General features: G+C 46.6%; 1 protein-coding gene and 1 long non-coding RNA gene across 2 annotated transcripts in view; one reads left to right on the top strand and one right to left on the bottom strand.

Annotated features, from left to right (window-relative positions):
* Positions 1 to 1,151: 1,151 nt before the first annotated feature.
* On the bottom strand, positions 1,152 to 3,115 carry LOC310828612. Its single transcript, XR_014557034.1, has 2 exons — positions 1,956 to 3,115; positions 1,152 to 1,516 (listed from the first exon to the last, which is right to left on the bottom strand). It is a non-coding gene; the product is annotated as an uncharacterized lncRNA (long non-coding RNA).
* Positions 3,116 to 7,331: 4,216 nt separating this feature from the next.
* Positions 7,332 to 20,390, top strand: part of LANCL2 (LanC like glutathione S-transferase 2) — a 32,767-nt gene continuing 19,708 nt past the window's right edge. Inside the window, exons 1-2 of the mRNA XM_083706366.1 lie at positions 7,332 to 7,595; positions 17,364 to 17,481. Of these exons, the coding sequence (XP_083562492.1) occupies positions 7,359 to 7,595; positions 17,364 to 17,481 (355 nt within the window). The 5' untranslated portion in view covers positions 7,332 to 7,358. The remainder of the gene's footprint in view (positions 7,596 to 17,363; positions 17,482 to 20,390) is intronic.

Genomic DNA, 20,390 nt, shown 5'->3' with positions numbered 1-20,390 from the left:
GGAGGAGAGAACAGTGCAGAAGGTGGAGCAGGGCTAGGATCTTAAACTGGTGCGGAAGGGGAGGTGATTCAGACAGGACTTCGCCGATCTAAGGTCTAAGACGTAGGGCTGCACGCTCTGGCGTTGAAATGGAAACTAAACTTCAATAAAGACTTTTGTACATTACATCAACCTGGCGTTGGTCCTCTGTGAGCTGGGACCTAGAGGCAGCTCTGACAACTGTTTTGTAGCAAGTTGTCATGCTGTGTTGCTATATTAATTATTAGTTATATTCTTCAAGTTGGTGTATTTATTTTGAGTAAAGCCTTGATTCTATAAACCAGTGTCTCATCTCTCTCTGGTCACACTGGCTGCTGTGTAATTTGGCTTATTTTGCCTGAGGCTTCAAATAGCAGAGAGGGGTACTTGTAGCTTTGCATCTTGAAGGTGTCTGGCATGAAACCTGAATCTCCTGGCTTAGGCTGCTTGGACAGAAACTGAAGTGGTGGCAGCTATTACCCTTCGAGGGTTGGTTTAACCCTGGGTTTAACTTCTGAATTCAACAGAAAACAGTGCTGCCCTAGGTCTTGGGTCAAGCTGGGCTTCCTTAGCAGCCCCCAGTTGTCAGTCTATTCACCCTATTCAGAAGCATAAAATGTCTGTAGTATCAAAAGCTGCCAAGAAGTCCTTGAGAATCAACAGCATTGCACTCTCTCCCAGTGTAGGTAATGCATTAAGGTGACCAATGAGGTTTCAGAACCAAATCCAAATCTTTAAATCCGACTGAAAGGCGACTTGAAACCTTCTCATCCAAAATGTCTGAATTTATATAGCAACGAGTCTTGCCCAGAAGGAAACGTTGGCAACCAGCTTATTATTATTGAGATTGTCATGGGCATTAGTGTCACTGCCTCTTTTAATGGAGCTGAGAGCATCCCTCTCGCTCAAGGGGGTATTTACCAAGTACTCCATGAGGAACAAGTGCACATGTGGTGGGCCTTCCTCGTCCAAGCATCTTGTCCACATTATCAGGCTGCAACAACTGGAAGTCATCCACCACTTCTGGATCTGTGAGTGATCAGGACACTTCCATAGACTCATCAGAAGCAGCAGCTGAATGGTGGTGTGGTGTGTGTGTTGCAATGGATGTGAGCAATGTGAGCCTCAACATGTTTAATAAACAACAACAATTTTATTAGTTATATGCTGCCCATTTGACTGAGTTGCCCCAGCCACTCTGGGTGGCTCACAACAAAATATAAAACACAATAAAGCATCAACCATTAAAAACTTCCCTTGAGATGCCTTCTAAAAGTCAAAATAGTTGTTTATTAGAAATCTGACAGGAGGGCATTCCAAGAAGGCCCTCTGCCTGGTCCCCTGTAACGTCACTTCTTGCAGTGAGGACACAACCAGAAGGTCCTCGAGCTGGACCTCAGTGTCCAGACTGGACATTAGAAGTGGTGAAGCTCCTTCAGGTATGCAGGGCCAAGGCCATTTAGGGCTTTAAAGGCCAGCACCATCACTTTGAATTGTGCTCGGAAAGATACTGGAATCCTTTAGGACTGGTGGTATATGGACCTGACAGCTGCTCCCAGTCATCAGTCTAACTGCTGCATTCTGTATTAGCTGTAGTTTCTGAGTAACCTTCAAAGGTGGCCCCACGTAGAGCATATTGCAGTAATCCAAGCGGCAGATTACCACTCTGGTGAGACAGTCTCTGGGAAGTAGGGTCTCAGCCAATGTACCAGATGGAGCTGATAGACAGCTGCCCTGGACACAGAATTGACCTGTGCCTCCATAGACAGCTGTGAGTCCAAAATGACCCCCTAGGCTGCACACCTGGTCCTTTAGGGGCACAGTTACCCCAGTCAGGACCCACTGTCCCCCAGAAAAGTACTACTGTCTTGTCAGAATTCAACCTCAATCCATTAACCACCATCCATCCTGTAACAATGTGTTTCTCCGAGAGTAACTTAACATCTGCAGATGGGCAAGATTGCACAAGACCCCAAACCACCTGGAAAAGCTCTACTGGATGTCACTTAGAGGATGTGATAGTGCCAGAGAATGATTTATCATTTTACGTTTTCCCAATCCCAGCCAAAAACCTTCTTTGCTATCACTGCTGTCATTAAGCAAGCCCAGTGTGTTCTTACTAATGTTCAGACTCAGAGTGAGTTCCAGCCATCTTTCCTACCTGCTTCATTGCCCTCAGCTTGCCAGCTTTTCCAACGTTGTACAAAATGCAAAAATGATAAAATTTAAAAGCCTCATTGGATGTTGTTATTATTTGTGCTATTCCTCATTATGGTGAACTTGAAACCCAAGTTGACTGAAATAGCAAGGGCAGAAAGCTGTCTCATGAAGTTCAGCAAGCGCAACTCAGGCTTATCATTTCCTATTAGCATGCCGAGATAAGGCCAGCAGCTGCTCCTTCTCTCCCAAGTCTAGAGGAATGCCAGAAAAAAGCAATTAACTTCCCGGACATCAGCAGGCTTCTTGACAGAATGATCATTCTTGATTATGACAGGCAGTTATAGCACAAGAATTTCTCTGGACTTTACAAAGCCAAGTCAGGGTCTTGGAAAGAAAAACAGAAACCTATAAATATATATATTATGCTCATAAGACATAGGGAAATCATAGAATTGGAAGGGACCCTGAAAACCATCTAGTCCAACCCCTGCAATTCAGTAATCTTAACTGGCTCATACATGACTGATGGCCATCATGACAATCATGGCCTCAATATGAATATGACTGGAATTGTGTTTATTGGTGGTGGAGTCCTTCTTGTCCTTCAAGACTAGGACATTTTGGAGCATCCTGAGAACTGGTGGCAGTGTAAAGATAAGAGAAACAGGCACACATGGACTTGCAGTGTAGTCAAGTGAGTCTGGGGATTCTTGACAAAGGTGGAGATTTGAATGATAGGAATATTTATTCTGGCAGGATTGGGAAGCAATCTCTTCCCGTATGTAGAAGTCCTTTGGGGCCACGAGATGGACAAAGGGGGTGAGCCCCATGAACCAGGAGCAGCAAGGAGGCACTCTGGCCTGGTGTGCTGGAGCTGGTCGTAGGATCTGGAGAGTCAGAATAGGGAAAGGTGGCACTCTGCAACGGGACAGGGAGAATTATTCTGATGGTTATTTTCAGCAAAAGTGTTTGGGCTCTTGGGAATCAGCTGGAGTGGTTTGTCCCTCAAAGCCATTCACATTTGACATCCTGGCTTTACAGAGGAGCATGGTCTGTTTCTTTGCTGCTCTGTACATATTACCACAAATCTCCAGAACTCCCCCTTCACAAGGGAGCTCACCATGTGAAGGGGGCAACATGAACCAATATATTTGATCATGACTATGTGCCTCTGTACATGGGACGCGGGTGGCGCTGTGGGTAAAAGCCTCAGCACCTAGGGCTTGCCGATCGAAAGGTCGGCGGTTCGAATCCCTGCGGCGGGGTGCGCTCCTGTTGCTCGGTCCCAGCGCCTGCCAACCTAGCAGTTCGAAAGCACCTCCGGGTGCAAGTAGATAAATAGGGACCGCTTTCTAGCAGGAAGGTAAACGGCGTTTCCGTGTGCAGCTCTGGCTCGCCAGAGCAGCAATGTCACGCTGGCCACGTGACCCGGAAGTGTCTTCGGACAGCGCTGGCCCCTGGCCTCTTGAGTGAGATGGGCGCACAACCCCAGAGTCTGGCAAGACTGGCCCGTACGGGCAGGGGTACCTTTACCTATGTGCCTCTGTACATCTTGAAGTTCATAGAATCATAGAATCATAGAGTTGGAAGAGACCACAAGGGCCATTGAGTCCAACCCCCTGCCAAGCAAGAAACACCATCAGAGCACTCCTGACATATGGTTGTCAAGCCTCTGCTTAAAGACCTCCAAAGAAGGAGACTCCACCACACTCCTTGGCAGCAAATTCCACTGTCGAACAGCTCTTACTGTCAGGAAGTTCTTCCTAATGTTTAGGTGGAATCTTCTTTCTTGTAGTTTGGATCCATTGCTCCGTGTCCGCTTCTCTGGAGCAGCAGAAAACAACCTTTCTCCCTCCTCTGTGTGACATCCTTTTATATATTTGAACATGGCTATCATATCACCCCTTAACCTCCTCTTCTCCAGGCTAAACATGCCCAGCTCCCTTAGCCATCCCTCATAAGGCATCGTTTCCAAGTTATTTTTTAAAAAAATGAAATGAAGGTTGCAGTGCCATGCACTTACTTGGAATTAAATCCTGAGTAGATTGCATTGTGAATTCATCACACCATTGCTAAAAGCACTTCTATGGAAGACTTTAGCATTAATTCCTTTCCATGCTTGCAGCATTTTCTGAAGCCTGCTAAAACACAATTGAAGATTCTGTTTTTCTGGCTTTCTGCTGGGACCACAAAACTACTGGAATAAAGTATAAAATATTGTTATAGATTGGGGGGGGCCTCCTAAACCCAATAAATTAATAAATGGTAGGATTTTGATTATTTGGAGTATTGAAGGGAAGACTGCAGTCAGTGGAAAAATACAGGCTAAGCTTCCTTTCCAAGCCAGGGCTTCACCTGGGATAAAGGTGATAATACATATGTGAATAAATCCTCTCTCTTAAAGCTACTTCAATTCTCCAAAGGAGCACAAACCCTGGGTGAGGGCCTGGACCCCCCTGTATTCTTGCTACCACTCTGCAGAGCGTGGGATGGCACCCCACTTTTGTAACCATATTGTAAAACACAACCCCAATTTGAGCAGAAATACTCCAGGGCTGCCAGTGCCTTCTGAGAGTCTGTGGAGGCTTTAGGATATATGGTTTTATTTACACATATATACAAGCCAAGCGTAGGATGGAGAGGCTCATAGCATTAGCACCCCAGAAGATATTACTTCTTGTCAGGGGTTCAGAAGGAGAGACACAGGAGGGGGAGCAAATAGAGAGTGAGGAGGAGGAGTACGAGGGAGGGGCAGGCAGTGACAGTGGCCAGAGTTATTCCACAAGCCTCTCTAGCGAATCGGAGGACTCACAGAAGGGAGCGCCGGTGGCCAGAGCGAGGGGGGTTCCAGGGGGGAAGCCCCAGGAGGAAGGGGCCAGCGGGGAGTCCCTGAGCAGCAGTTGGAAATCAGGACCAGCTTCTCCACCAGAGCGCAGTGGGGAGGGGGAGTCCCAGGAGTCGGGACCAGTGTCCTCACCACCAGAGGGAGGAGAGGAGTCAGGTTTGGCAACGCCCACATCAGGAAGCGGGGAAACGGTCAGAAGGAAAGTCACCGGCTGGGCGCGCGCGCCAAGTTCAAATGTACAGGAGCGCGGCACAGCGGGGAGCCCGGGAAGGGAGCCAGGTCCTAAAGCCCGCCGGAGGGAGGGACAAGACTCAGGGGGCTCAGCGTCAGAGGAGTCCAGGAAGGAGGAAACCCCAGAGGGCAGAAGGACCCAGCGAAGGAAAGAACAGCGTAAGAGGTGGAGCCGGGCTAGAATCTTAAACTGGTGTGGGTGGAGCAGTGAGTCAGAGGGGACTTAGCCGGTCTAGCGTCAAGACGTGGGTCTGCGCGCCCAGAGCTTGGAAATGGAAACTAAACTTCAATAAAGACTTTTGTACATTACATCCACCGGGCGTTGGTCCTCTGTGAGCTGGGATCTAGCGGCAGACCTGACACTTCTCCATTAGTCACAGCTTTGAATTTAGCACAAAGCAAGCATGTCTCTGTGTATTCAGCTTCCAGCTCAGCTCACACCCAAAGCTCAGGCTATTCTTCTCCTACCTTGCAGCTAGGGGAGCGGGGAGGGCACAGAGCGACTTCTCTGGTTAAGCTAATTGTGGTGCTTAGTCAGCCAAAGCCAAAGGGACTGGTTTGGAAAGCTTGCCGTTATAAAGTCTACCCATCCACAGGATCACAGATTTGGAAGGGGTACAGGATATAATCCAAACTGACCCCCCAAATTCATAACAATATTCTGACATCAAAACCCCAGCAGAGGTCCCATAACCTGCAACAAGTCAGGAGCAAAACAAGGGACACATGGAGTTTATATGTTGTACGTTTCTATGTGTGGGGTTTTCTGGGGAAGGGGATTGCAAACAGTGACTTCAGAAAAGCACAGGGTGATATTTACCTTAACAGTGGACATTTTAAAAAACAAAAGTAGTTATTAAAAATACATTTTGGCATTGGACATTTTCATACATAATGTGAAAAACGCCTTTTGTATCAATTCACATCACAAGTGAAAGCCATGAGCCTCTGGTGCAGACCAGCAGTTTCCAATTGCAGTCCCCCTGCAACTGCCCCCACCTGAAGGGCAGTCGTTCAATCCAGAAAGAACCAAGAGATTGATTATTATATCTTGAAAATAAAAGATAAAAACAGCCAGGTAACTTCTAGGAAGGATGAGAACCTGTTTGATGGCCGTGGGCCTGGCACACTACATGGGGGGGGGTGTCCGCTTTGTGGAGGCTTCGCGTCTATGCAGTGAGCTGGCCAGCCCTCCCTCCGGAGCCTGTGTCACTCAAGAGTGGCGCGTTCATTCGCCGGCACTGGGCGGGCTGCCCGCCGGCCAAGCCCATCTCACAGCCCCCAAAGGGAGCGCGGAAGCTGCAAGGAAAGCGTTGCGGCTCGGGGCAGGCGAGGGCCGCTTCTCCAGCCAAGCTCTTCCTTGCACCTGTTCGGGGGACCGGCTGGAGAGAGGCGCGCTGCTGCTGCTGCGCGATGGGCAGCTGAACAGCAGCTCCGGCTCGCATCTGGATGCGGAGCAGCCGGGAGCCGCGGCGGTGCGCAGCGAGGGGCGGCCCCCCGGCGCCCCCTTTCCGAGCTCTCCCTCTCCCTCTCCTGGCCCCTCTCTCCCGATGACTCCGAGGGGCCGGAGGGTCCGCCGCTCCCTCCCCAAGGAGCTGCTGGTCTACTGCCTGGTCTTCGGCTTCTCCTTCCCCTTGATGGTCCTGATGCTCCTGCTCTGAGGAGGATGCAGCTGGAGCCCCCCAGCCCCCTCGGCGGCGGGCGGGCGGCAGGCGGGAAAGGCCCGGCTCGGCAGCCTCGGGGCTGGATGACAGCGGCGGCCTGATCGCTCTCTCTCTCTCTCTGGCTGGCTGGTGGGGAGAGAGGCAAGATGAGAGAGCGGGCTTTGGGGCTGCCCTCCTCCGGCCTTTCCCGCCCGGCCCGTTCCTGAGGGACTGACCCCGAGGGGGGAGCTTGGGCCCTCGCCCTCCTTCCACGGGACTCTTCGGAAGCGGCGGGCGCGGAGCCCGCTTGGAGCCGGCATGGCGGGAGAGGGGCCGGCGGGGGCGGCGCCCCTGCCCTGAGCCCCCGGGCCCGGCTCGCCCCGGCCCCACCTGCTGAGCCCCCGCCTCCGCCTCTCTGGCGCCTCCTCCCGCGGGAGCGGCGGGGCGGGCGCGTCCCCGCGATGGGCGAGGGCATGTCCAAGAGGCTGAAGGTGCAGCTGGGCGGCGAGGCGGAGATGGAGGAGCGGGCCTTCGCCAACCCTTTCCCGGACTTCCAGCCCCACGGGGCCGCCGCCGCCGCCGCCGCCTCCTCGGCCAGCGGCGCCCCGCCGTCGCCCAGCGGCTCCGAGGGGAAGCGCGCCCGCCCGCCCTCGCCCGGCGGAGACGGAGACCCCCCGCTCTTCGACGCCGACGGCAAGGTGAGACGGGGGGGCTGCAAGGGGCGCTGGGGGCCACGTGTAAAGAGATGGGTCCAGAGTGAAAGCAAAATAATTGCCCGCCTAACCTATTATTATTATTATTATTATTACTATTACTATGTCATATTTATTAGTGCCCGCCTTCCCTCCCCGCCCCCAACTCCTCGCCTCGCCTTCCCGCTTCCTTTTCCCCTCCCCCTCCCCGGCTCTTCTGGGCCTCGAAGCCTTTTTCCCTGACGGAAGTCGCGAAGAGTCTGCCTGAGGAAAGTGGCGGAGCTTTTGGGGTCGCTGCGCTCCGTCCTGAGGAGTTTTACGAAAGGCTGCCGAGCTTGTGGGTCTTTCGTGCCCCTTTGGCGGCTGCCTCGTGAAGAAGCAGGCCGGCTTAGTACGGGCTTGGGGGGCGGCGAGCTGCCTCTGCTGGGCCTCTCGGGGGGCTGAGAGGGTCTCCGTGGAAAGCAGGGCCTCACGCAGAAAACTAGCCCAACCCTGTCTCTGAATGGAAGCTGGTTTTCTGCATTTTTCTTTTAAATGTGATTTGCTCTGCTTCGTTCTTGTTTGTATTTTGTGGTTTTTATTCCGTATTTGTATACTGTGAATAGCACTGAGATCTTTGATTTAATACATAGAAAATAATAAATTTGTATGGAGGAGCATCCTATCAAGTGAGGCTCTTGCCCACAGCCTGAATTGTTTCCACCCTGTCACAAGCTTGTTAAATTTGAGACTGGAAGGAAGAATATGGTGACATGTAGAATTGGGAAAGGTTGCAACAATATGGTAATAAGGCAATAGTATTCATTCTGTAGTATTTCAGGAGCTGGGTGCAAATATAACTGCTCACTCGCTGTGGGATTCCCTGCACATGTCTGCTCAGAAGCAATTCCTGCTGGGTTGACAAAGTTAGGCAGTGAGGCTCTTCCCCCACAGTGCTGTGTTTTAGGTTGCGTTTCAACACATGGTGTGATGGTGATAGGTAGCATATATGCACCCAATGTGTGTTACATGTTGGGTTTTTCTACTATGATTACCAGTGCTAAGAGACTGAGGTAGAAAATCTATTCACCACATGGCTCCTGGAACCTGGGCTGCAGGTGCTAAAACAGAATGGCTAATTGCCATGGGGGGGGGGCAATGCAGCAGCACTTTCTACTCATTTTTTCAAAACTCATGAACTAATACACAATTCATATCAGTGACACATTGTTAATATCACATTTTAATAGCAATTCTTAATTGGACCACAAACCTCAACCTCAGCAATAGTGGGCAACCATAAGTATTTATAAATACTGGTATATATCACTGAAACTATGATCACATAATATTGATATTACATACACACATGCAGTGATGCTGTTGCATCTGGAACATGAGACTCTTAAACCTCAGGGTTGTGGGTTTGAGCCCCACGTTGGGCAAAAGATTCCTGCATTGCAGGGCGTTTGACTAGGTGATCCTCAGGGTCCTTCCAACTCTACAATTCTATGGTTCTAAGAGGGAGCATTCCTCAATAGAAAGGAAAATGTACAAGATAGCACACACTCTCATTTCACAGAAATCACTTAGAAGTTACCAGCGTGGCTTGTTCACTGTTCCTTGTCTCCAGTCCTCGGCTCCTCCTCATTTCCAGTCTTCCTCCAGCTGCCGTTCACTCTCAGGATGGCACAGGCTGCACAGAAGCTGGTGATGCTGTCACCACCAAAGGGCCCAAGCTCATTTTTGCTGCTACCACTTACTCAAAGCTTCATCTGGCCACATTTTGGTACTATGCTAAAGTTGAATTGGTTCCCCCAACTCCTGCTGAAATTCCTAAGGCTATGGATGGCATGAAAGGATTGCTGACGACCTGGCAGTCTGGCTGCTAACCATCAAGGAAGCTGTAAGGAACAGCTTGGTGGCTAAAGGTAAAGGTACCCCTGCCCGTACGGGCCAGTCTTGCCAGACTCTGGGGTTGGTGCGCCCTTCTCACTCAAGAGGCCAGGGGCCAGCGCTGTCCGGAGACACTTCTGGGTCACGTGGCCAGCGTGACATCGCTGCTCTGGCCAGAGCCAGAGCCAGAGCTGCACACGGAAACACCGTTTACCTTCCCGCTGGTAAGCGGTCCCTATTTATCTACTTGCACCCGGAGGTGCTTTCGAACTGCTAGGTTGGCAGGCGCTGGGACCGAACGACAGGAGCGCACCCCGCCGCAGGGATTCGAACCGCCGACCTTTCGATCGGCAAGCCCTAGGCGCTGAGGCTTTTACCCACAGCGCCACCTGCGTCCCTGCTTGGTGGCTACTGAAGTGGTAATGTGGTTTTACATCTGCGAAATCATAGGCAAACGTGGCCTGGTTGGCTGTAGTGTTTAAAAGTCTTTTTAGTCCTAATTCAGTGTCTTAATACCAAGATGAAATTGTGGTGGTCTCTACAAATATCGTTCAATTTGAGGCAAAATCAGATGATGGTGATGTGAAAGGCAACAAGGGTTGCTAAATTACTATTCAAATAAACGCCAGGGTCACTGGTGAAAGCTTTAGCAACCATGGGCAGAGCCAGGATTTTTGTTAAGGGGGAGGGGGAGCTTTTTTTAAGGAAATCAAAGTTGTTCAGCTTTTCTTGGGAAATCTTAGGTAAAATACCTGTCCCTTGAATAGGACATGAGGGCAACCCCTGGAGCATGGGGTTGTAGCCAAATAGTTATGAAAGTGACCTCAGGTGGTGTAAGTTGCTCAAAGCCAGCTAAATTTTTCAATGGTGCTATATTCTTTCCCCCAAACAATAGCTAAAAGTGCCGCATGATGGTACTCTAGAACAGAGGCTCCCAAACTTACCGTATTTGGCCTACCAAATAAAAAAGTACTCTGTGTCCCCCTGGAAATAAGACACCTTGAAACTTGAAATAACAACATTATTTATTAAAATCAACAATGGTAACATTTGCATTACACACAGAAAAAATTAAGATGAAGGATATTAGAATAAAAATTAAGAATAACATTAAAAATAATCATAATGAGATCATAATGAGAAGGATGAACCTTTAACTTTATGCTTTGTGTAAGCATCATTGCATGTTTCATTGGTGAAGTGCTCCTTAGTGGGTGCAGCACACACATTTTAAAAACCTGCTGTTCTGTGCAAGTCTGGTATATAGCAGAATTATTTTTTTTTAAAAGGATACTGGTCTCACACACAGGTAAACAAATACCTGCACAGATCACTGCAGTGAACCTCTGGGTTCTTGAAGTAGTAATAGAATTGGAAGGGACAGCAACACACTGCAAATACATCCCATCAAGCACTGCCCACGTTGTGGTTGGTAAACACTTGAGAGAGAGAGGCAGTTTGTCTGAAAGTGCTTGTGTGTGCAAAAAAGTGTACAGGGCAAATTAAATTCTGTGCTGTATATGTGCCCATTTATATGCTGGTGTGTACAGGGCCTTAGTCCTTCTCATTTACAGTAAGGAAGAATGTTTTAGAAGAAAGACTCTTGCCAACTGTTTCTAGTTCTGGAAGGCAGAACTCTGGGCTTGCAGAACCTGTAACCTGCCAGCCCAAACACAGCCCTCTGGCCACACCGGCCACCAAGGCCTCTAAACCTCCAGATTATGGCTGTCACCTTGGGATTTTTAAACAGACTGCAGTACCAGCTTGGACCCCCTGGTTGGTTGACAAATTCTGCAGGTCTTAATCTGAAACTGACTTTGGGGTGGCAGAAGAAAAGAAAAGAAAACTAAATACTTGAATAACAACTAACCCCCCTAACAGCTTCTCGGGTGTAGGTGGGGAAGCTGTTGGTGCCCTGGCCTCTTGGCAGGACCCACCACTGTGCTGACACCTTTCCTGAGCCATTTAAATTGTCTCTTGCATGCGGTGTTACTATAGTGGAGCAAAGAAACAGTGCAGCTGCTGCCACCTGTCACTGCACCAGTTGAGGCAACTGGAACTCAGTGGAGGTCATTTGGGAAAAGGCTCCCATGAAACTTGCAGCCACCCTTGCCTAGGTTCTTGAAGTTAACTGTTCAAGGTCAGTGGTTTTGGAAGGGATATGATGAGCATTTTCACCCACAGGGAGGTGTGCAAGTTTTTGTTGAAGGAGACATTGAAGCTCTATTTTGAATCCTACTGGTGAGCTTAGGAGACACAGAGAACGCAATGCATTTGTCACAGTGCCATACATTTTGGCTCAGCTGTGAGGCCATTGCCTGTGACAGCCTTTCTCAACCTTGGGTCCCCAGATGTTGTTGGCCTGGCACTCAGTCTGTCATTGCCTTACTCCAGCTGCCCATAGTTGGATAAGCAAGCCAGTCATCCAATGGCATGCATGAGAAATGCTGCTCCTCCCTGTATCTGAAGCCATTGCTTGACTTAATCACATCACTAGAGCAGCACAAGATCATAATGTTTTGACAGCCTCAAATTGAGTCACAATCTTATGATAGGTGACTGAAGAGCATAATCAAGAGCTGCCTTCAAACCCTGATGATTCCGCCGCCCCCCAAAAAAACCCCAAACAAGCAACAGAATGGACTTCGCAGACTTGGGTCTAATTAATGAATGAACCCTAACTAATAGTTTGTATGTGTCATGTTTGTGGGTTGCATTGCACACTCCATGTAATTAAGGTTTATTCTAGACTGATTCCCTGGAGCCAACTGAAGCCTAATGATATTTAATGGCAAGCATTGCCAGTTAGTGGGAATAGCTAATGAGGGCGTCTTCAGATGACTTAGTGATGTTTGGCTGCTTTCAATTTCTTAAAACTAATGGATTACAAAAAATACCCCTGGAAATGAGAACAAACCTGAACTGTAACATTACACAACAAGAAATTGAAAGTGCCATTCAAAATCTTCAACTTGGCAAGTCCCCCGGCCCTGACGGCCTAACCTCCAAATATTATAAAGTTTTAAAGGACTATTTGATACAACCTTTGATGGAGGTTTGCAACCAGATAATGGAGGGAAGGAAGGCACCGGAAACGTGGAAAGAAGCTTTCATCACATTGATACCTAAATTAGAAACTGAAAAGACTCAACTTAAGAATTACCGCCCCATTTCACTCCTAAATGTGGATTATAAAATTTTTGCCGATATTTTGGCAAGTAGACTTAAAAAAGTACTAAATGAAGTGATTCATAAGGACCAGGCTGGCTTTCTCCCTGGTAGGCATTTGTTTGATAACACAAGAAACATTATTGACATTTTGGAACTTCTACAAACAAATCTTAATACCAGAGCGGTTTTAATTTTTATTGATGCAGAGAAGGCCTTTGATAATATTTCTTGGATGTTTATGAAGAAAAATTTGGAAGGGATGGGAGTGGGGCGGGGGTTCGAAAATGGTATAGAAGCAATCTACACAGAACAAAAAGCTAAATTGATAGTAAACAATGTGGTGACAGAGGAGTTTAAAATTGAAAAAGGGACACGCCAGGGGTGCCCTCTATCCCCCCTATTGTTCATCTCAGTTCTGGAGGTGTTGCTAAATATGATTAGAAAGGACTGGTTGGTTCAGGGAATTGAGGTCGGAGTGAAACAATATAAATTGAAAGCATTTGCAGATGACTTGGTATTAACACTTCAGGAACCAGTCTCCAGTACTAAAAGAGTGCTAGAATTAATTTCTGATTTTGGTCGGGTGGCGGGGTTTAAGTTAAATAAGCAAAAAACCAAGGTTTTAGCAAAAAAATTGACAGTTACAGAAACAGATGAGTTCTCTAAAGAAACGGAGTTGAATGTGGTTAAAAAAGTAAAATACCTAGGGGTGTACCTGACCTCCAAAAATTTGAATTTGTTTAAAGATAACTATGAGAAATGTTGGTCAGAAATCAAAAGAGATTTGGAAACATGGTCAAGATTGAAACTTTCCTTGTTAGGCCGAATAGCTGCTGTAAAGATGAATGTATTGCCGAAAATGTTATTTTTGTTTCAGGCCCTACAGATCGTGGACAAGGTGGAATGTTTTGGAAAGTGGCAGAAGGATATTTCTAAGTTTGTTTGGCAGGGCAAAAAGCCCCGAATAAAGTTTAAAATATTAACTGACGCGAAAGAAAGAGGGGGATTTGCCCTGCCAGACTTGAGGCTATATTATGAATCTGCAGCCTTCTGCTGGTTGAAAGATTGGATTTTATTGGAGAACACTGACGTCCTAGATCTGGAAGGGTTTGACAATGCGTTTGGGTGGCATGCATATTTGTGGTATGACAAGGTTAAAGTGCACAAATTGTTTAAAAACCATATTGTCAGAAGAGCAATTTGGAGGGTCTGGATAAAATATAAAGACTTATTGGAGAGTAAAACTCCGAGGTGGCTCTCACCGGTGGAGGCCAAGGCACGTAAGAGACTTAACATGGAGGCCCATTGGCCTAAATATTGGGAAATAATTGAAAAAATTGGAGACAATTGGAGGTTGCTAAGCTTGGAGAAATTGAAAACTAAGGTACGAGACTGGCTGCACTATGCGCAAATTCAAGAGGTATTTAAAATACATAAAAAAGTTGGATTCCAGGTGGAAAAATCGAAACTAGAGACTGAATTGTTAGAGCCAAAAAGTAAACTACTTTCGAGAATGTATAACTTGCTGCTTAAGTGGAATACACAGGACGAGACAGTCAAATCCGCTATGATAAAATGGGCTCAGGATGTGGGGCATAACATTATGTTTGTAGACTGGGAAAGGTTATGGAACACCGGTTTGAAATTTACGGCATGCACTGCCTTGAAGGAAAATATTATGAAAATGGTATACCGGTGGTACATGACCCCAGTCAAGCTAGCTAAGATATATCATCTGTCTGACAACAAATGTTGGAAATGTGGAGAGGCGGAAGGGACATTCTTTCATCTCTGGTGGACCTGCCCGAAAGTGAAGGCCTTCTGGGAAATGATCCATAATGAACTAAAAAAGGTACTGAGATTTACCTTACCTAAGAAACCAGAGGCCTTCCTTCTGGGCATGGTGGACCAGAGAGTGCTTAAGAAGGACAGAACCTTTTTCATGTATGCTACCACAGCAGCAAGGATCCTGATCGCAAAATATTGGAAGACACAAGATTTACCCACGCTGGAGGAATGGCAATCGCAGTTGATGGACTATATGGAATTGGCTGAAATGACTGGCAGAATTCGAGACGTGGGAGAAGAAACAATTGAGGAGGACTGGGAAAAGTTTAAGGACTATTTGAAAAAACATTATAAGCTGTATGAATGTTAAAAAATGCACCTTTCAGGAAACTCTAGCTTCAGCAAATGTAAGTTAATGAAATGAAAATTAAGACACAAGAATTTAGAGGTAAAATAATGAAACAACTTTATTGTGTTTAATACAAAGCATATAAGAATTGGGTTACAGTAAAATTGAAATTAGGGAACATGATAAAATGGAAGATACAATAAGTTTTGAAATAAGTTAACAAATTGCTGATGCTTTATAAGACAGGGAACGCAGGGTTTGGAGGATGTGGGGAAGTCCTTTAGATTGGATGGAAAAAGAATATGGAAATTTGTTATTCTTCTATTCTATTTTCTTATAACTACTCTTTATTCTTTTTTCTGTATTTCTAAAAAGCAATAAAAATATTTTTTTTAAAAAAAATAGTGATGTTTGGCTGCTTTGTGGCCACTTGAGACTTGCTTGTAATTCACATTTACGGGTAACGTATTTAGAGTTACCTTTTTGATAAATCACGTGTGGTTTAAATGGCATCATACTTTATGCATAACAGTTTATAAACTTTCACAACAGGAACTCTTCACTGTCTTGTGGAACATCTTTATGCCATTTATTGGCAGATCAGATCAATAATTTTGTGTATTGTTTCCAGCAGTATTTATTTATGTATTGTGTCTGTGTACAGTACTATCCTTGCGCTATGAAGTTCAGGCGGTGTTATTTAGGGTTACCCCATCCTATCCATACAAGCCAGTGGGGTAGATTGAACTGAGAAACAGTAACTGGCTGAAAAGCATCCATGGTGCTTCATGGATTCCTCTTGCAACAGTAACACACTGACTCTCCACTCTGGTGTCATCAGGGCTATCTGCTGATGGTCAAAATGGATGAATCCTGCAACTCATTGGTGATGGCCCCAATAATATCCCTGCAGAACTGCATCTAGAGCCATTTCCTTGCAGTTTCCAGAAACAGTTGAAGATAAATTTGTTCTGATAGGCATTCCCAGCTGGAGAAACGGGTCTTTCCCAAAAATGTCCACTTGTTGGGGTTTTATCCTTCTCTTATTTGTATGTGTGTGTGTGTTTGTATGTGTGTGTTTTGATTATCTTAAGTGTAAATTTAGAATGTGAATAATAAATCAGTTGTGCTTGTGATGATGACAATAATTCTATTGGTTGCGGAACACATGCCTCTTGAACCTGGGCTTTTAAAACATGCATTCATTTTTGGTGTCCTCTCAGTAATGTGTTATATGGAATTACTGTTTTTTGAGTTATGGGTGGGGTTGTTGTTTGTTGATTTGCTTGTTTTTATGTGCTGTAACAACAAGTTAGGTGTAGCTCATAGAATAGTCCATTTTCTGATAATGGGCTTCTTGATCAGGGAAGCTCTTCCAAAATGGAACATAGTTTGTTCTTTGTCTCTTGAATCCATAGATGACTTAACAAATATATAGCAGTAGTCTGGCTAGTAAAACTTCTCATGGCTAGAACATCTGTGGGCCCATATTCATGACTGAGACAACTGTACAATGTGAATTAACCTGGTTAATTGTGTTTTGTTAAAAAGAAGACTTTTAATTTTCCTGCATCATTCCATACCTAACTTCCTTATTAGACATCTTGCCAACGTCCACCCTAATGACATAATTATGCAAGTGAAGTTATGATTAGTTCTGTTTGAATGAAAATGGGTTCTTTGTGAGCTTCCCCAGTCTTGTGATGGAATTTCATTTCAGTCACTCTTTACTCTTCTTGCTGATTGAATGATCTTCTATTAAAACCTGATATATAACCAAATGAAGCTAGTATTTCGTGAAATTTTAGAACTTGACTCCACACAAACCAGAATATTTCTGCTTGATTTTAATTAATCTGCAGCTGACCCAACTCACTTGCCTACATCAGTAGCATTTTACAGGCACCTGGCTTACATTTAGGGAGAGCAATGGTTAACAGCTTTGGGACAGCATGGCCTATGATTGTGTGGAGGCAACTGTGCCTTCCCCTGTCTTCCCAACTGCAGCCCCGTTACCTCCTCATTTTGCAGGAGAGAGGTAAACAATTGGTTCAGGGGACCTGCACTCTCTCTTCACCTTCCCATAACCAAAGTAGACCCAGCACTAGGTTGGGTGGAAAGGCTTAAACCTCTGTCCAGCCTGGTACCCTGATGGGGATTTAAATTATTAAATTGCCCTTCCACAATCAAATCATTTCATGGGTGGGGAGTAGGGGCAGATCCAAGGTGGGAGATGGGGATGGTGGTGGCCACACTCATGCGTGGCCTGTAACTACCAGAGGGTTGGCCAGGGCAAATGAGGCTCTCAGGCCAAAAATGGTTGGCCCCACTGCTCTAGAGAAGTGAATGGAGTTAGTCCTTTCCCAATGGAAGAAGGGAAATAGGCACCAGTCAGGATAACTCTTAAAGAGGAAACACGTGCATACCTACATGCACACCATGCTCAGCATCTAGGAAGAGTTGTATTTTCCTGTAGGTGAGCAAAATAGCTTGAGGTGGCACTGTTTATGCACAAACATGTGTTGAACACCCTTAATTAGCTGTTTAGGAGTTTTGTTGGTTTTTAAATGATCTTTCCCCCCCCCCTACAGATCTGCCCTTATTTCAGTAAAAGGATCACAACTAAAATTAAGGATCTGCTGCAGCAAATGGAAGAAGGGCTGAAGACTGCAGATCCTCATGACTGCTCTGCATATACTGGCTGGACAGGTGAGGTACCCAAACTTCTTGACAAAGTTCATAGAATTACTTTTGGAGTTGAATTGTTAAGATCCTCGCCGATACAACAGCTTACTTTGTGATCTAGTGCTGGGTTCTAGGTTCAGGCTTCGTTTCCATTGATATTCCATTGATAAGTATATTCACATCATTTTAGTCTGCTTTTCCATGAAACTACATTCAGAATGTTTGACAGCATTATAGGGCTGGCATGTACCGTATTTTTCGCTCTATAACACGCACCTGACCATAACACGCACATCGTTTTTAGAGGAGGAAAACAAGGAAAAAAACATTCTGAATGAAACTGTGGATGTATCATTTTTGTGCTTCATGCTGTGGCCACAGACACGTGATCTGATGGTGAATTTGGGCTGACCCAATGCAAAAATCCTGAGAATCCCTGTGCATCCATGGTTTGTAACCACGTTTTTGCACCATTGCAGCCCCAGGCAACAGTGGGTGCGTGATTTTTGGGGGGCAGGCTGTAGCCATGGACATGCTATGTGCTCTGATGGTGAATTTGGGCTGACCCAGTGCAAAGATCCTGAGGATCCATGTGGATCCATGGTTTGTAACCACGTTTTTGCACCATTGCAGCCCCAGGCAACAGTGGGTGCGTGATTTTGGGGGGGCAGGCTGTAGCCATGGACATACTATGTGATCTGATGGTGAATTTGGGGTGACCCAATGCCAAAATCCTGAGAATTCCTGTGGATCCATGCTTTTTAACCACATTTTTGCACCATTGCAGCCCCAGGCAACAGTGGGTGCGTGATTTTTGGGGGGCAGGTTGTAGCCATGGACATGCTATGTGATCTGATGGTGAATTTGGGGTGACCCAATGCCAAAATCCTGAGAATCCCTGTGGATCCATGCTTTTTAACCTCATTTTTGCACCATTGCAGCCCCAGGCAACAGTGGGTGCGTGATTTTGGGGGGGCAGGCTGTAGCCATGGACATGCTATGTGATCTGATGGTGAATTTGGGGTGACCCAATGCAAAGATCCTGAAAATCCCTGTGGATCCATGCTTTGTAACCACATTTTTGCACCATTGCAGCCCCAGGCAACAGTGGGTGTGTGATTTTTTTGGTGCAGGCTGTAGCCATGGACATGCTATGTGATCTGATGGTGAATTTGGGGTGACCCAATGCAAGGATCCTGAGAATCCCTGTGGATCCATGCTTTTTAACCACATTTTTGCACCATTGCAGCCCCAGGCAACAGTGGGTGCGTGATTTTTTTGGTGCAGGCTGTAGCCATGGACATGCTATGTGATCTGATGGTGAATTTGGGGTGACCCAATGCAAAGATCCTGAGGATCCATGCTTTGTAACCACATTTTAAGTGGGGAGCGAAGGAAAAACAAAGAAGGGACATTAGAGGGGTGTGCAGAGAAGCAGCTGGCTAAGAATGCAGGAGAGGGATTTAACGGGAGGGAGGAAAGAAAGGCAAAAGTTTCCCCCCACCCAAGCCAGCCATCTCTCTCTCTCCCTCCCTCCCTCCCTCCCTCCCCCTCTCTCTCTCCCTCCCCCCTCTCTCTCTCCCTCCCCCTCCCCCCTCTCTCTCTCCCTTCCCCCCTCTCTCTCCCTCTCCCCCAGCAGCACCGGAGCTTGCCTGGAGGGGAGGGGCTTTCCCTGCTCTTTGTTCCGTTTCAGCAAACACAGCAACGAAACAGAGAAGGGTGGGCAGTAAGACCCTGAGGCAGAATGCAGGAAAGCAGCCGCTTCTTCTTTTCAGGTTTCGCTTCTCCGTGCAGCGCCGCGATTTGATTTTTGCATGATTTTTCGGCTCCAGGGACCACACATTCGCTCTATAACACGCACAGACATTTCCCCTTCCTTTTTAGAAGAAAAAATCTGCGTGTTATAGAAGGAAAAATACGGTACTCCCACTTTCAACCCAGTTACTCTCTGGAGGTAGAAAGTGAAGACCATGTTGCTACAGGTTTCTTCCTGCTTACTTTCCCACTTAGAGCCCTTAACAATTAGTTGGCCAGGAAAGCTCTTCCTTGGTCACCTAAGAAAACTATTAATCCTGTTTTCCAAATTCTTAAAATAAAAAAACGCACCACCACCAATTACTACTGTTTTGAGCATAGCCTGGCCTGCTTCTGTGAAGTGTGTGGTCTGGTCTGGTGCCACTTGTAGTTTTCAATTTACCCAACACTTTCTACCATTATTTGTATGCTTATGGGGGGTTTGAAAAGGTTAACTGGTGGATTGACCCATTTGGATGAGATGATTGGTGGATTGAGCCTTTTAATTAGGCAGTGTGTATGTCGCTATTTCCCCTTCATGGATCACTGCCTTGCCGTGGCGAAGGGGCTTGAAGAACTCAGAGAAGCTATGAACTATGCCGAGCAGGGCACCCAAGATGAACAGGTCATAGTGGAGAGTTTTGACCAAACGTGATCCACCTGGAGGAGGAACCGGCAAGCCACTCCAGTACCCCTGCCAAGAAAACTCTATGGACAAAGACAACAGGCATATAAAAGATATGACGCTGGAAGATGAGCCCCTCAGGTCGGAAGGCGTCCAACATGCTACTGGGGAAGAGCGGAGGGCAAGTACAAGTAGATCCAGAGCTGATGAAGCGGCTGGGCCAAAGCCGAAAGGACGCTCAGTTGCGGATATGCCTGGAAGTGAAAGGAAAGTCCAATGCTGTAAAGAAAAATATTGCATAGGAACCTGGAATGTAAGAACCATGAACCTGGGTAAGTTGGAGGTGGTCAAAAATGAGATGGCAAGAATAAATATTGACATCCTGGGCATCAGTGAACTAAAATGGACGGGAATGGGTGAATTCAGTTCGGATGACCATCATATCTACTACTGTGGGCAAGAAACCCGTAAAAGAAATGGAGTGGCCCTCATAGTCAACAAAAGAGTGGCGAAA

Source organism: Podarcis gaigeae, assembly GCF_964106915.1.
Source record: "Podarcis gaigeae genome assembly, chromosome: 12".
Taxonomy (NCBI): domain Eukaryota; kingdom Metazoa; phylum Chordata; class Lepidosauria; order Squamata; family Lacertidae; genus Podarcis; species Podarcis gaigeae.
This window is presented reverse-complemented; position numbering and strand designations above follow the sequence as displayed.